This window comes from Hibiscus syriacus, unplaced genomic scaffold (genome assembly GCF_006381635.1).
Source record: "Hibiscus syriacus cultivar Baekdansim isolate YM2019G1 unplaced genomic scaffold, ASM638163v2 tig00015910_pilon, whole genome shotgun sequence".
Lineage (NCBI taxonomy): Eukaryota > Viridiplantae > Streptophyta > Magnoliopsida > Malvales > Malvaceae > Hibiscus > Hibiscus syriacus.
The window spans coordinates 254,617-269,570 of record NW_024062374.1 but is presented as its reverse complement, the minus strand read 5'-3'; the positions used below and the strand labels follow the sequence as shown (position 1 = coordinate 269,570).

Below are 14,954 nucleotides of genomic sequence, written 5' to 3'. Positions count from 1 at the left end.
GCTAGACCAACCGGCTGTTTGTATTGTATTATCATTCTTTAGTTCGCCCCTACTTGATTAAATATCTAATAAATTATTATATTTCTTAATTTAAATACTAAATATTAAAGCAAAATCTATCAAACATAAAATAATTTTACAGGGGTCGGGGCCCCTTTGGGCCCTAAGGGAGCTTGATGTGATCCTACCGACCACCAAGTTCAAACAAAACATGCTCACAACTTTGAAGTTCTTCCAAGATGATTCTAAGGAAGTCTTGCCTTATTTTATTATTTATTTACTCATTTATGCATTACATGTCACGTGAATATGTTTATCTTATTCTTATTTTTTTCTTGAATATTATATGATGTCATTTATATGTATAATATATGATATTCATGCATGACTTATTAATTCACATCTTTATATAACTCATTCAATGCATATGCATTCATAGTTAGCTCATTTGCATTATTAACATAGGTGGAAGCATGCATTCATAATTATCATAGCTCAATTCCTATCTAATTATTTGTTTACATACTTTGTCTAGTTCATTGGATGCTAAGAAGACTAAAGGCAATTGAAGAGTTGGTTGGACAGTTCACGTCAGTCAGATTGATCTACATATTTGAACATGTTCCAAGAATCTTTGGGTGATGAAGTCTTCTTAACATTTAATCCCCTATCTCGTAGCTTTCCAACGCATTTTTAATCACATTAATACGATATCGAGAGCTTGAGATATGCCTAGATTACTGAAGACATTGCATGCTGGAAATTAATACGGGATTTGCAACCATTCATCTCTTTCAAAGGACTTATGCATGGGAGGAATTAATGAAGACATGCATGGACGAGAAAATAATATTAAAATGAATCAAAACATTTGTGAGGAGGTGCAAGGATTCATTCAAAGGCTTTTAAATTCATCCATTCATGCAAGAAGCCAAATAGTCATGTTCACACAAGGGGAAGAATTTCAGCCAAGATACATTTATGAACATTCATCCATAGAAGACAAATCAACAAGTTCACACAAGGTGGAATGAATTCGGCCAAAGGATGTATTCCATTAAAAGATGAATATCCATTCATCAAAATCCATTCACCTAAGCCATGCTTTGTATCTACTTAAAGTATGAACACTCATCCATGAAGGTTCACTCATTAAATGTTTTCTATTCACACCATGCACTCTTAGGCCTATAAATAGCTTTCCATTCATTTGTAAAAGGAACCAATTCACTTTGTTTAATCAAATATTTGTGAGAGTTTCTCTCTTTAGTTCTTAAGTGAACTTTAACGACTTATCAAGCTTATGCTTGTGGCGTCACCCCTATCTATGTCACCTTGATACTTCTGGTTCCTATCTCTTTATAGATAGTGGGTCAAAATCCTTGTTTACCATCCCTTAAAGAAGCAATATAAAGTATGGGTCTTTGTTCTTTAACATTGGTTCTTCTTTGAGTCTTCTTTGAGATACTACTTTTTATATTCATCTCCATCACCTTCATTCTACTTCCATTACCATACTTCATCATTTCCTTTAAACATATCACCAACTTATATATATATTCTATTGCCATATTTATCTTTCCATTTCATTACTTATTTAACTATTTTTTGAGCTTTCTTGCTTGTGCAGGATCCTTGTTGCTTTCCTAGATCGAAACAATCAAAGGTACAACCTTAACTTCACCATCCATCCAAGTGAGGCTAGGTTGAACTGTATCAGAGCTCCCCTAATTGCTTGTGTGTGTTGTCAATGGTTAAAAAATTTATAAACATGTATTATCTTCTAATCACCTTAAACTATTTAATATATATGAAATGTCTCTTTCAATTTATCGATCTCTCCATCTACTTAAAATGGTAATTTTATAGAAATAATATATATTTTAAAGTTATTTTTATAAATAATATATAAAAACTTATTTTTGATTTTTTTAATAAAATAGAGTCATATAGGTCACGTTTCCGAAATTTAAAACGTGACATTATTTTCGGACGTATCTTTTAATGTTGGCAACATTTCGGATCAAAATAAAATAAATTAAAATAATGTACTGAAAACTAAAAGAAATACAATCGCAGATGCTGTAAAATATAGAAAACAAATAAAGCACGTATATTTCGCATGAGCGTGTAGCATATCTTCATCACAGGTGTATAAAACCTTATATTCAAATAATCAATGAACTAATATATGAAAGATTATATTTATACATTTAAAAAAAAATTATATCTAAACAATGTGGGATTCAATATTTTCATTACAAAAACTTATTAATCTTGAGATGTCAAATATAAATTCTTAATTTGATCATACTCATATTAGTACAACAAACAAAAACATTTATTGCCTTTTAAAATACTCAAGGTCCAAATATCTAAAACTATCATGTCTTACTCCAATATTATTGAACCGCGTGAAGTTAGTATGAATTCATGATACTGCTTTACTGAAAATATTTCGATTCCCTTGCCAATTTTTCCACTGCCTAAAAGGTACCCTTCGTATGGAATTATTGGTTCCTCGCCCATATAGGATTGTAGGAAAAATTATTTTCTCATATAAGGCATTCACTATATTATTTTATGAATTAGGATTTTTCATTGGTCTGAATATGTCGTGTACTTCTAGGGTTTTCTCAATTTGTCTGAAGGCGTTATGTCATTATAGGGTCTTCTTCATTTGTCTAAAGATGTCGTGGAGTCGTGGAGTCTTCATATTTAGTTTGAAGACGCGTTGAGCACGTGGCGTCTTTAAGTTAATACTGTTCAATTCACCCTATATGAAAAAATAATCATCGAGGTAGATTATATTGGGAATTAAAAAATCTCACGTACATTATCTTACTCATTTTATCATTTATACACGAGGACGCGTTTGGATTAAAAAAAACATTATTACATTTTTTTTATTTTCTTCAAAACCACATACCTATATTTGGTTAAAAAGCATTCACTCCAATATATAATGAAACATTGCCGAAGTACTTTTCTACCTTGCATTTCCCGATAATCTTATTTATCCCCTTTCTTAGTTATCAAACAATTTCCTATATTTTGGATAAAAACACTCTTAAAATAATATAATTATTTCAAAATGATCATTCTTTTTATATAATTATATGAGCATAAATATATTTATTTCTTTTTTAATAGTTTATGAATTTTTTATATTTATTATAAAATAAATCATGCATATAAAATAAAAATAAAATAAAAATATATCAATATTTTATTTTGTTTTATTATTTTTACGTATTTGTTGTATTTAAAATTTATTTTTAGATGTTTTATTACGTTTATTATTTAGGATTAATTTTCATATATATTTTTTAATAATTTTATCATATAATTTGATGTGATGTTTCGATGTACAAGTCATATATTTAGCATAAATAAAAATGTATCAATTAACACATACTTACACAAGTATAAGTATGTACATCTCTCAATATATTGGTACCTAAAAATAAACACATACTTATACCTGTGTAAATATGTATATCTCCCAATATCTTAGTACCTAAAAATAGACATATAATTATATTTGTGTAAATATGTTTCAGTATTTTCAAAGAAATGAATAATGAAAAATAATATATATATATATATATATATATATATTAAGTATATTTTTATTAAAAAATTATAAATAATAGGAAATTATATTTTCTATGAATTTCATATAAACATTTCGACTTTAATATTGAGAATTCATTTTTTTTAAAATATCTCAAGAATAATATGGTAAAACATATATTTTTACTATCTTATATCCCTTCAACCAAATATCATAATCTTACATTCCAATCAAACAAATTAAATAAGGCAATACATTATTCTCATAATATAACATTTCGATAATTTGACTAAAAGTAATTTTCTATTCTGTAAACCAAACTACATTGATATAAAAATATGAATAATTTCGGCTGATTTAGCCCAATAAAGATAGCGAGTTTTTTTATTTAGTCCAATAAAGATAACGAGTTTTTTATTTAGCCTATTAGGGCAAGTCAAAATTTATTTTGGGATCTACCCCGTTTCTACAGTGTTATTGGAGCTCGTCACGTCGAAATTACGAGTTCAAATAAAATATAATTTTTTTATTAAAATATAGTACATCAATGTAAAAGGTTAAAATAAAAAAATATTTTTATTGTAATTCGTTACCTCGACGTAATGAGTTCCAAGTCAATATAAAAAATACCATAAATCCCAAAATAAATTTTTTACTTGTTATATACCTTATTCGGCTAATTTTGTCAATAATTTCAAGTGTCCCTGCAATCATCACTTTATCTTTCAATTTGTTTTTAAAGAGACTCTCCTTTTATTATATAATTTTCACCTAATTAAACACATGAATTAATTCATAATTTCAAGGAAACATGGCAAGGCGGGCCAAAAGCTAAGGCCCCCCCTCTTGTCACGTCCAAACCAACTAATCAGTCCAGCATTTACCTAACGAGTTTTGTCCACAAGAAAAACGAGCTTATTTTAATCACATTCCGGTTCTAGTGTCATGCGGGTGGATTAAGCACATACACAAAAGTATAATTTTATATTAAAGAAAAATATTTAAAATTTTAGAAGAGATAAATTTATAACAAGTTTAAAGAGAATAAAATCATTTTATCAATAAAAATATAATAATTTAAAAATTTTAGAGACAATTATCTTCGTCTAATCCAATTTAATTTATTCTAGTTAAGCAAAGATGTCTGAATTTCCATAGGAAGCACAGGGTCCAGCAAAAGGGTAAGAAAATATGAACTGTTGTCGCGTGCAGCATGTGTACGTTACAAATGAACCACCAAATTCATTTTCAAGCTTACCAGACATATCTCGATGTATCGTTGGAGACAGTGGTGTTTCAACTCTCATGCCCCACATTTTGTCGTGTCAAACGGCACAAAATGGCAAACAAGCTTATCATCCGACAAGACCGTAGTATTTTCATCAGACAAAACCACCAAAATATATTTACCCCCACTTCTTATTATTACATTTGCCGTGACGTATTTAATATGGCATGATGAGCTCTGGCATAGTTTTAGTATAAAATTGACACAATTTTATATAAAAAGTTATTGTTTTCACTATATTATTTCTTGCATTTGTACGTACTTCCAATACGAACGATGGTTGCATGATTATAGGGATAATTATGTTGTACGACAGTCTTAATATACAGTTAAGAAAATATCTTATCAAAAATGTTATTATTTTTTTAACATTTTCGGTAAAGCATTACTTATAACATTATTTTTTTTTATCAAAAATGTTATTTTCGCTAACTGATTTCCGATAGAACTTAATATTCACTTTTTTGGTATAAAAATTATGTTTTAGGTAACGCTTTACCGAAAATGTTAAACATTTTATGTAGCGTTCAATATTAACATTTTCGATAGAAAAAATAATGTTTTAAATAGTGTTTTACAAAAAATGTTAAATTAGTAATAATGTTTTCAATAGCGTATTTTCTTAGTTGTATATTAAGGTTGCCGTACCTGAGACATCCCCAATTCTAAGCCACAAAATAAGGGACGGAACAAACCCATCATCATGTTGGGAAATAAACCAAGTAACAAGTAATTTCCCTATAGTCAGATTAGTGAGAATACGAAATAAAAGCGGAAAAATAATACCCGAAATTGATAACGGAGTTCAGCCAATTGTGCTTACATCTCCGGACTGCTACAGATATTTTACTAAGAGAGAAAATTTACATGTGTTTACAAAACACTCACTACTCACAAGAAAGCTCTCTAGTATTGGGAGAAAGAAATGATTTTTGGGATAGTTTTGAAGCTAAATGAGCTAGGGTATTTATAGTTGAAACTTAAGGACTTAATCTTGTAAATACCCTAAAACCTAGGGATTAATTATGATTATCCCATTATCATTTTTCAACAAACATCTACCAAACTTTGAAAAACTATTTTTCAAAGAAACATTTACCAAACTTTGAAAACCATTTTTTCAAAGTTGGTTACCAAACTTGAAAACCATTTTATTACTTTCAACAATCTCCCACTTGAAGACTGATTTTAATTTGTCTTCACACCTCGATCAATGCAACAGGCTTTTCTAGTCGTTACTCTAGCATGCCAACTGAAGTTGAACACAACTTCAGTTTGTCTGTAGTCACAGTCTTTGTCAACATATCTGCCGGATTTTGAGCTCCACTGATCTTTTCAAGTTTCAAAAACCCATCTTCCAGAAGAGACCGGATAAAATGATATCGCAATTGTATGTGCTTTGTCCTGGAATGAAAAGACGGATTCTTTGCTAGATGTATAGCACTTTGACTGTCGCAATACAAGACATTGTTTTCTTGTTTCTTGCCTAACTCTTCCAAGAAACTTTGGAGCCAAACCATCTCCTTACTGGCTTCCGTAACAGCAACATATTCTGCTTCAGTTGTGGAGAGAGCAACTATCTTCTGTAGTTGAGAAACCCAACTCACTGCGGTTCCTCCTAGAGTATATACATACCCTGTAGTGCTCCTTCTGATGTCAACATTTCCGGCTAAGTCAGCATCTACATAGCCTGTCAGTATCGTATCGCCACCTTTGAAACAAAGTGTTTTGTTTGTGGTACCCCGCAAATATCTGAGGATCCATTTGACTTCTTCCCAGTGTACCTTGCCCGGATTATTCATGTGCCTGCTAACAGCACCCACTGCTTGAGCAATATCTGGTCTGGTACAAACCATGGCATACATCAGACTTCCAATTGCTGAGGCATACGGCACCTTCACCATGTGTGCACGTTCTTCCTCCGTCTTTGGTGACTGTTCTTTGGAGAGTCTGAAATGAACACCTAAAGGTGTACTTACTGGTTTAGCATCTTGCATGTTGAACCTGGAGAGTACTTTGTTGATGTACTCAGCCTGTGATAATATCAAAGTCCCCGACTTTGTGTCTCTCTTGATCCTCATCCAAGAATCTTCTTTGCAGCGCCCAGATCCTTCATAGCAAACTGCTTTGACAATTTTTGCTTCAAGTTTATAATCTCTTGCATGTCTGAGCCTGCAACGAGCATGCCATCAACGTACAACAATAAAATAATGAAGCTATTATCGAACCTCTTGATGTAGCAACAATGATCTGCTTGGCATCTGGTAAAACCACTGCTACTCATGAAACTATCGAACTTCTTGTACCACTATCTAGGAGTTTGTTTTAAACCATACAAGCTCTTCTTCAACCTGCATACCAGATTTTTCTTGCCTACCTCTATGAAGCCTTCTGGCTGCCTCATATAGATTTCTTCCTCCAAATCACCATGAAGGAAAGCTGTCTTTACATCTAACTGCTCAAGATGTAAATTCTCTACAGCTACAATTTTCAACACCAGTCTGATTGTAGATAGCTTCACGACTGGAGAGAAAATTTCATTGTAATCAATACCTTCTTTTTGTTGAAAACCTTTGACAACCAATCTTGCTTTATAGCGTTTGCTCCCATCGTGCTCTTCTTTGATCCTGTAAATCCACTTGTTATGGAGCGCTTTCTTGCCTGGTGGTAATTCAGCTAATTCCCATGTCTGATTTGACATAAACGAGTCCATCTCATCTTTCATGGAAGACTCCCACTTGACTGAATCCTCCACTTGCATTGCTTCATCATAGCACTCTGGTTCACCATTGTCAGTCAGCAACAAGTAGTGCAAAGAAGGAGAATACCGTTGGGTTGGTTTAGGAATTCTGGAGGAGCGTCTCAGTTCTGGTGTGCCTAGTTCTTCCTCTTGAACTGCTTCAGGATTGATCTGAACATCATTTCCATAAATCTCCTCGAACTCAGCAAATTCCTTTGTTTCAGCTTCGGTATTACTTGATTCTGCGGTTGACCTGTCTTTGTACATCACATTTTCATTGAAAATGACGTCTCTGCTTCTAATGATCTTCCGATTTTCGTAGTCCCAAAACCGGTAACCAAACTCATCACCACCGTAACCAACAAATACACATTTGTTGGACTTGGCATCAAGTTTACTTCTTTCAGCAGAGTTTATGTGTACATAAGAAATACAACCAAACACTCTTAAGTGTGAAAGGTTTATTTCTTTCTTGCTCCAAGCTTCCTCTGGTATTCCGCCATCCAAAGGAACTGAGGGCCCACAGTTGATCAGGTAAGCTGCAGTGTTGATAGCTTCAGCCCATAGAAATTTGGGCAATCCGGCATGTATCCTCATGCTTCTGGCACGTTCATTCAGAGTTCTATTCATGCGCTCTGCTACGCCATTCTGCTGCGGTGTTATGGGAACTGTTGTCTCCATCTTGATCCCATTATTTGCGCAGAAATCTTTGAATCTACTATCTCTATACTCTACTCCATTATCAGACCTCAACCGCTTGACTTTTAAACCAGTCTCATTTTCCACCATGGCTTTCCATTTTCTGAAGGTATCGAAGACTTCTGATTTCTTCTTCGAAAAATAAACCCACACCTTCATTGTTGAATCATCGATGAAGGTGACATAATATAGTGAGCCTGCAAGAGATGAAATTGGGGATGGTCCCCATACATCAATATGAACCAATTCTAACCTTTCTGCCTTGGGTGTCTTACAAATCTTTGCAAAACTGACTTTCTTTTGTTTACCAAAGATGCAATCCTCGCATAGTCCGACATCTACATTCTTTAGATCCGGCAGCTTCCCTTTTGACAGAAGTATCTTCATTCCTTTCTCGCTCATATGGCCAAGCCTTTGGTGCCATAGGTTTGATTTTCCATCAACATCTGCTACTGCAATGATATTCTCTAAATTTGAGGTTACATAGAGAGTATCAGTCTTCTTACCACGAGCAATGACGAGTGCTCCTTTGGTAATCTTCCATTCACAGCCTGAAAAGGTTGTACTGTATCCTTCTCCATCAAACTGTCCTACAGAAATCAAATTTCTTTTGAGACCAGGAATATGTCTCACTCTTGTCAGCTTCCAGGTGGTCTGGTTTGGCAGCTTTAGTCGGATGTCTCCTTTTCCGACGATCTTCAAGGTTTCATCATCAGCAAGAACCTTCCCAAAATCACCACTGACATAGTTCTCCATGATTTCTTGGCATGGCGTGGAGTGGAAAGATGCCCCTGAATCCAAAATCCATGATTCAATCGGACTGTTGACGCTTAAAATCATAGCATCACCTGTCTCCTCCGTCATGTTGGCAGATTCCTGTGCGCCGGTATTTTCTTCGGTGCTCGGCAATCTCTTTTGAAGTGGCCCTTCTTGCCGCAATTATAACAGGTAAAATCTTTATTTCCTGTTCTTGATTTTCCCCTTCTGGATTTCGATCTGCCACGATTTGAATTTCTTTCTGAAGTTCTCCCTCTGGACTCCGTGTGCAAGGCTGAGGAGGTTGATGCTTCACCCGATTCTCTCCGTCGAATTTCTTCGCTCAGTACCAGATCCCGAACATCGTCGAATTTTAATTTGCTGTTTCCTGACGAACTTCTGACTGCTGTAACATTAGCATTCCAACTGTCTGGTAAAGATGATAAGAGAATTAAAGCTCGAACTTCATCATCAAATTCAATTTCCACTGAACTCAACTGGGTTGTGATTGTGTTGAGTTCATTTAGGTGTTGTGCCACCGATGCCCCTTCCGTCATCCGCAAATTAAATAATCGCCTCATCAAATGAACTTTGTTTGAGGCCGATGGCTTCTCATACATACTGGAGAGAGTCGTCATAAGACCCGCCGTGGTCTTTTCCTTTGCTATGTTGAAAGCAACATTGCGGGATAACGTCAGTCGGATAACTCCGATGGCTTGTCTGTCGAGAAAAGCCCAGTCTTCATTCCTCATGCCCTCTGGTTGTTTTCCTGAGAGAGGTTGATATAGATTTTTCTGGTACAGAAAATCTTCAATCTGCATCTTCCAAAAGCCAAAGTCCGCACCATCGAACTTTTCAATTTTCACATTCCCTTCGTCTGCAGTCATCGCTCCCACTCGAATCTGGTTTCGTTTGGATCGTTTCTGATAATTCTTGCGAACCACCGTGTATTAGAACACCTCCGTCGACAAATTTGTATCGCCGACAAAATTTTACTATTCACGAAATTCACTATTCACTGAATAGTAACCTCGCAAAAATTGACAAAATTCATAACCAAAAAGCTCTGATAACAGTTGTTGGGAAATAAACCAAGTAACAAGTAATTTCCCTATAGTTAGATTAGTGAGAATACGAAATAAAAGCGGAAAAATAATACCCGAAATTGATAACGGAGTTCGGCCAATTGTGCTTACGTCTCCGGACTGCTGCAGATCTTTTACTAAGAGAAAAAATTTACAGGTGTTTACAAAACACTCACTACTCATAAGAAAGCTCTCTAGTATTGGGAGAAAGAAATGATTTTTGGGATAGTTTTGAAGCTAAATGAGCTAGGGTATTTATAGTTGAAACTTAAGGACTTAATCTTGTAAATACCGTAAAACCTAGGGATTAATTGTGATTATCCCATTATCATTTTTCAACAAACATCTACCAAACTTTGAAAAACTATTTTTCAAAGAAACATTTACCAAACTTTGAAAACCATTTTCAAAGAAACATTTACCAACTTTGAAAACCATTTTTTCAAAGTTGGTTACCAAACTTGAAACTATTTTAATACTTTCAACACATCATTCGTGCATGCAAATAAAGTATTTGCCCTTGCCGTTTGCCCCCTTGTTTCTTCCAAATTTTTATTCCGGTCAACAATGTGACTGGCTGTGTTATTGTTGCCCCTGTTTAAGTTGGAGACAAAGGATGAATTTACACACAAAATTCACTCCCTATCAATACATTTAAGGGTAAAATAAACTAGAGGTAACTAAATCATGCTCAAATGATTGGGTTGGTCACTAAATTTCAAAATCAAAAAATGATAATTAAATTTATCAAACTGTTAGAAAATGGTCATTGTGACTTTATAATAACTGTAAAAATTTGATATATTTAATGACCATTTTGTAATAGTTTGATAAATTTAATGATTGTTTTATAATTGTTTGATCAAATTTAATGATCATTTTGTAAAAATTCGATACGTTTAATAATTTTTTGTAGGTTTTAAAAGGTCAATGATCATAATGATCATTTAAACCTAGTTCAATGACCTATGTACTTTACCCTAAATTTAATGACCTCTCTTGAGCAAACAGATGCCTAGGTGGCTGTTTGGAGCATGAGTTAATTGTTGAATAATATCAAATCTGATTGTTGTGTAATTTGTGGTAGTTTCTCCTCTGTTTCTTATAACAACTCGGCTGCCATGTCCTTAAACGCTTGCATTGTGTTTAAGAACATTACTTAAAGTTGCACCAGGCAGACAACTTTGCAAATCAACATGATAAAAGCAGGATCTACCTCTTAGTTCCTTATTTCCTTCCCTCTTTTTGTGTTACCGGTTTTGGTTACATATCTTGCATTGTGCTTGTCTCATGAAACACTGATGCTAATAACGGAAACAGGTGCTTAAGATATGCAGCTGTTCGAACCAAGGTCCTCTGGCCATAACAATATTCTTTTTGCCAGTTAATAAATTCACATAATTTGCATATACAAATTGCAGCCTAGAGAACGCAATAAATTTAGAATGTGTCCTACCAAACACCGGGTGAAATACCAAATATATCAGAAACGTTCATTCAGACTTCGGACGGTTTAACGCGACGACTATTTCTGCTGTGAGCCCGTGATCATTACAAATTCTTTATGCAGTTGATCTTGGAACTTTCATGCCAAAACCGTGCTTCGCTTTCTCGACACTGTTAAAAATCGGGTCAAAAATGCTTCAGGATAAGTATCCTAACAAAGAAATCCCATCTTGTGATAAATAAAATTTAACAGCAATCCATAATTAGAAGAACCACGAGTTCAAAGTTATAAAGGACAGACAACGAAGCAAGCAGGATGATGTGCGATGTCGGTATGATGTACTAACACTTGTATTCATGACAAGTAGACTTTAGTACCATCAATGCCTAAGATCATGTACTATTCTCACAATAATTAATAGAAAGGACTGTTGAAATTATGTACTTACGTTGGGGCAAGTTTGCCAAGGCTATCTAGCTCTTCACCAGTGTCCTCATCCAGAACTCTGCCCGTTATCTCAATGATGTAAGATCGATCTCTGTCCGTCGGAAGCCCTCTACTAGCAAGCAAATCTAAATCTTTCTGATGGAGCTCTCTCCCGTTTACTAAAACACCGGTGGTCCCACCAGAACAATTTTCCGGCATTGGGTAATTAAGTTCTTCGATAAAAGGCTGCAATAGAAATTTGGGTTTCTTATAACATATATATTTTGAAAAACCAAAGAACAACAAAATGCTAAACCGTTAGTATCAAGATAAAATTATTCGTTCTTACCGGAACTATGCCGAGACAAGACCCGCCAAGAACACCCCAGAATCCAGCTCGGAAATCATACCTGATTTAGTCATATGCGCAAAACAAGAATGTCTGTTATTGAAATACACTAGAAATTACATGCATCTCTATCACAACAGACATACAAAGAAACAAGCGAAAGTCAGCACATATCAGGAAAAATATCAACAAATGCTTACCAATACTGTCCAGGAAGAATTGTTCCAGTCATCTTCTCGGCTTTTTTAACCACACGCTCAGGAAGAGGGTGACCGTTAACTGAAATATTACTTTTCGCACGTTCCTCGGTTTGATTAAATCTTGAGAAATCCTTAAAACTCTTCTTGATAATATTTGCAAAAAACGATTCACCTCCTCTTGCCATCTTTGGTTGATCTTCTCTTGTTGCATCCCCTGAATCTTGAGAAATCCCAGTATTAGAGTACTCGTTGAATGACACCTCCATCTCAGTAGGCAATGCCTCTTTTAAAGAATTTTGTCGTGTGGTACCCTTGTTTGACACAACTTTCTCTTGATAAGAGCGGCTACTACAATTTCCCTTCCCGAATCGGTTGGCTACATGATTGGTAGAAGAGTAATCAAAATGTTCTTGAAGAGGCGACTCTGCAGGCGATGGAGACAAAGTAGATTTTGTTGGCTGTGGAACAGAATTTACTTCGTCTCTTGAAGCAATTAAAACATCTGGACTGTTTTCGTCCTCGGAGTTGCTTGGAGATGAAGAGTGGAAGCTTTGCATTTCCTGAGATCTGACCGACTTCAAAGCCTGGCCAGTTGACACTGCCACAGGTTCTCTGTCCATTGGCTGAAAATCATAACCTGATAGATCATAGTCATCGGAGGAGAAGTGAGTAGCGACTCGGTTAACACAGCCTTCATTAGAGTTATCATCTACAGAAATTCCCTTTGTTTCTGCTTGATCACAAAGAATGATCTTCTTGTTGGTGACGGTAAAGTTTATCACAGTTGAACAGGCTCCACACCGCAATTTATGTTCATTGTTTTCCATGAGCTGCACTTTCTTGGGCACTTGTAGCAATTCAAAGCAATTATAACATGTTATAAACGGAGCACCACCAGCCATAGGACGAATATGGTGCCCGCCACTGGCTAACACCACCCTCTGGGGACAGCAACGAACAAAACCATCTATTTCCGAGTTAATATCACTGGGCCATCTAGCATAAGCTTGTGTACCCACATTCGATGGGGCAACTGTAGTCCTCGAACTATAGAAACGCGAACCAAAAGACCCAGGGTTGTCAATATGGTATAATGGGTTACCAGGCACATCATGGAACCTTTTATTGCCAAATGAACCGGGATGAATAGGTGCTGGAACTCGTTGATGTTTCTCATAACAATGAATGCAAGAACAAGAAGCCTGATGCAACACTGAACTTCGTGGATATGGCATAAATGGATCATGATTATTTTCAATGTACTGCCCGGAAAAGTATGGATGACGTGGCTGTTGATATTCTCCAAGGAACTGGTGTTGGGTTCTTCCAAGCATTTTGGATCCAAAGGATCTCCATACGGAGGAATGTGATTCGGATTATGCATCGGAGGATACATCCCGTGCCGAGTCATCATGCTCTACAGGATAAGCAAATGCTTCTGGGAAATAGCTAAAATAAGAGGGTCCTGCTTCTGCAGCATGTTTATCAGGTCCATAGAAAAGCATTGAGGGTTTCCGCGAACCTGAATAACCATTTGGTAACCAGCTATCACCACCACCGTAAGACTCTGGAGGAACAACCTTCCCATCAAGCAGAACCTTCTCTTTTGGTTTATCAACCACATCACAAGACCGACTAAGTTGCTCTTTCAGCTCATCTAGCTTCCTCAGAAGCTCAGCTCGACCTTGTTCAAGGTGAATTCTACAGGAACCATCCAGTTCAGTTTGATTCTGCAATGATTCTCCATAAGAAGAATCCAAATATGATTTGATGGGCCTGCATCTGGATGTTTCGAGGTAGAAAATCGCACACCTTCAACAACAGGTCTTGGAATTCTTTGAAACTGCTCCATCTCTTCTCGCTTCCCAGCTTGCCAACCAGACATCTGTCCCACTCTTTGTGATCCTCCAGTATATCTGAAATTCGAATCCACTTCCTGTTCTCTCCCAATGGAATTCGCTATTTCATCCTTTTTCCTGCTAAGATCATTTGCATTTTCGACAGACCATTTAACGCCGGCAACCTTAGGTTCATTCATACTTCTATCAGAGCACTCAACATCATTGTTCTCTCGATCCCGTTGATCAGACATCAGAAAGCCAGAACTTGATTTAGCATCTGCATCAGCCGAATCTACTACCCCCTTCTCCGAAAAAGTTTGCGATTTGTTACAAACTCTGCCAAGCCTGCCTTCTTCCGACTTGTCGTCAGAGAAAGTATTGGCATCGCGATTCCTGATTTTTGCTGTTAAACAAACAACATTCCACCATTAAACTAGGAGAAAAAGATTCAGAAAACAACAGTAAACCGAAATCAAAGCCTCAAGTGTTTCATTATTTCGATTGCAACTAAAACTAATCCAGAGAGTTGTGTTATGACCATAATAG

The 14,954-nt window shown here is 35.6% G+C and overlaps 1 protein-coding gene across 1 annotated transcript; it reads right to left on the bottom strand.

Annotated features, from left to right (window-relative positions):
* Nucleotides 1-11,498: 11,498 nt before the first annotated feature.
* On the bottom strand, nucleotides 11,499-13,940 carry LOC120208106. The gene is made up of 4 exons (XM_039207460.1): nucleotides 12,568-13,940; nucleotides 12,368-12,428; nucleotides 12,041-12,264; nucleotides 11,499-11,762 (listed from the first exon to the last, which is right to left on the bottom strand). The coding sequence occupies exons 1-4, from the start codon at nucleotides 13,899-13,901 to the stop codon at nucleotides 11,708-11,710; spliced, it is 1,674 nt and encodes a 557-aa protein (XP_039063391.1). The 5' UTR covers nucleotides 13,902-13,940; the 3' UTR covers nucleotides 11,499-11,707.
* Between the last annotated feature and the right edge of the window lie 1,014 nt (nucleotides 13,941-14,954).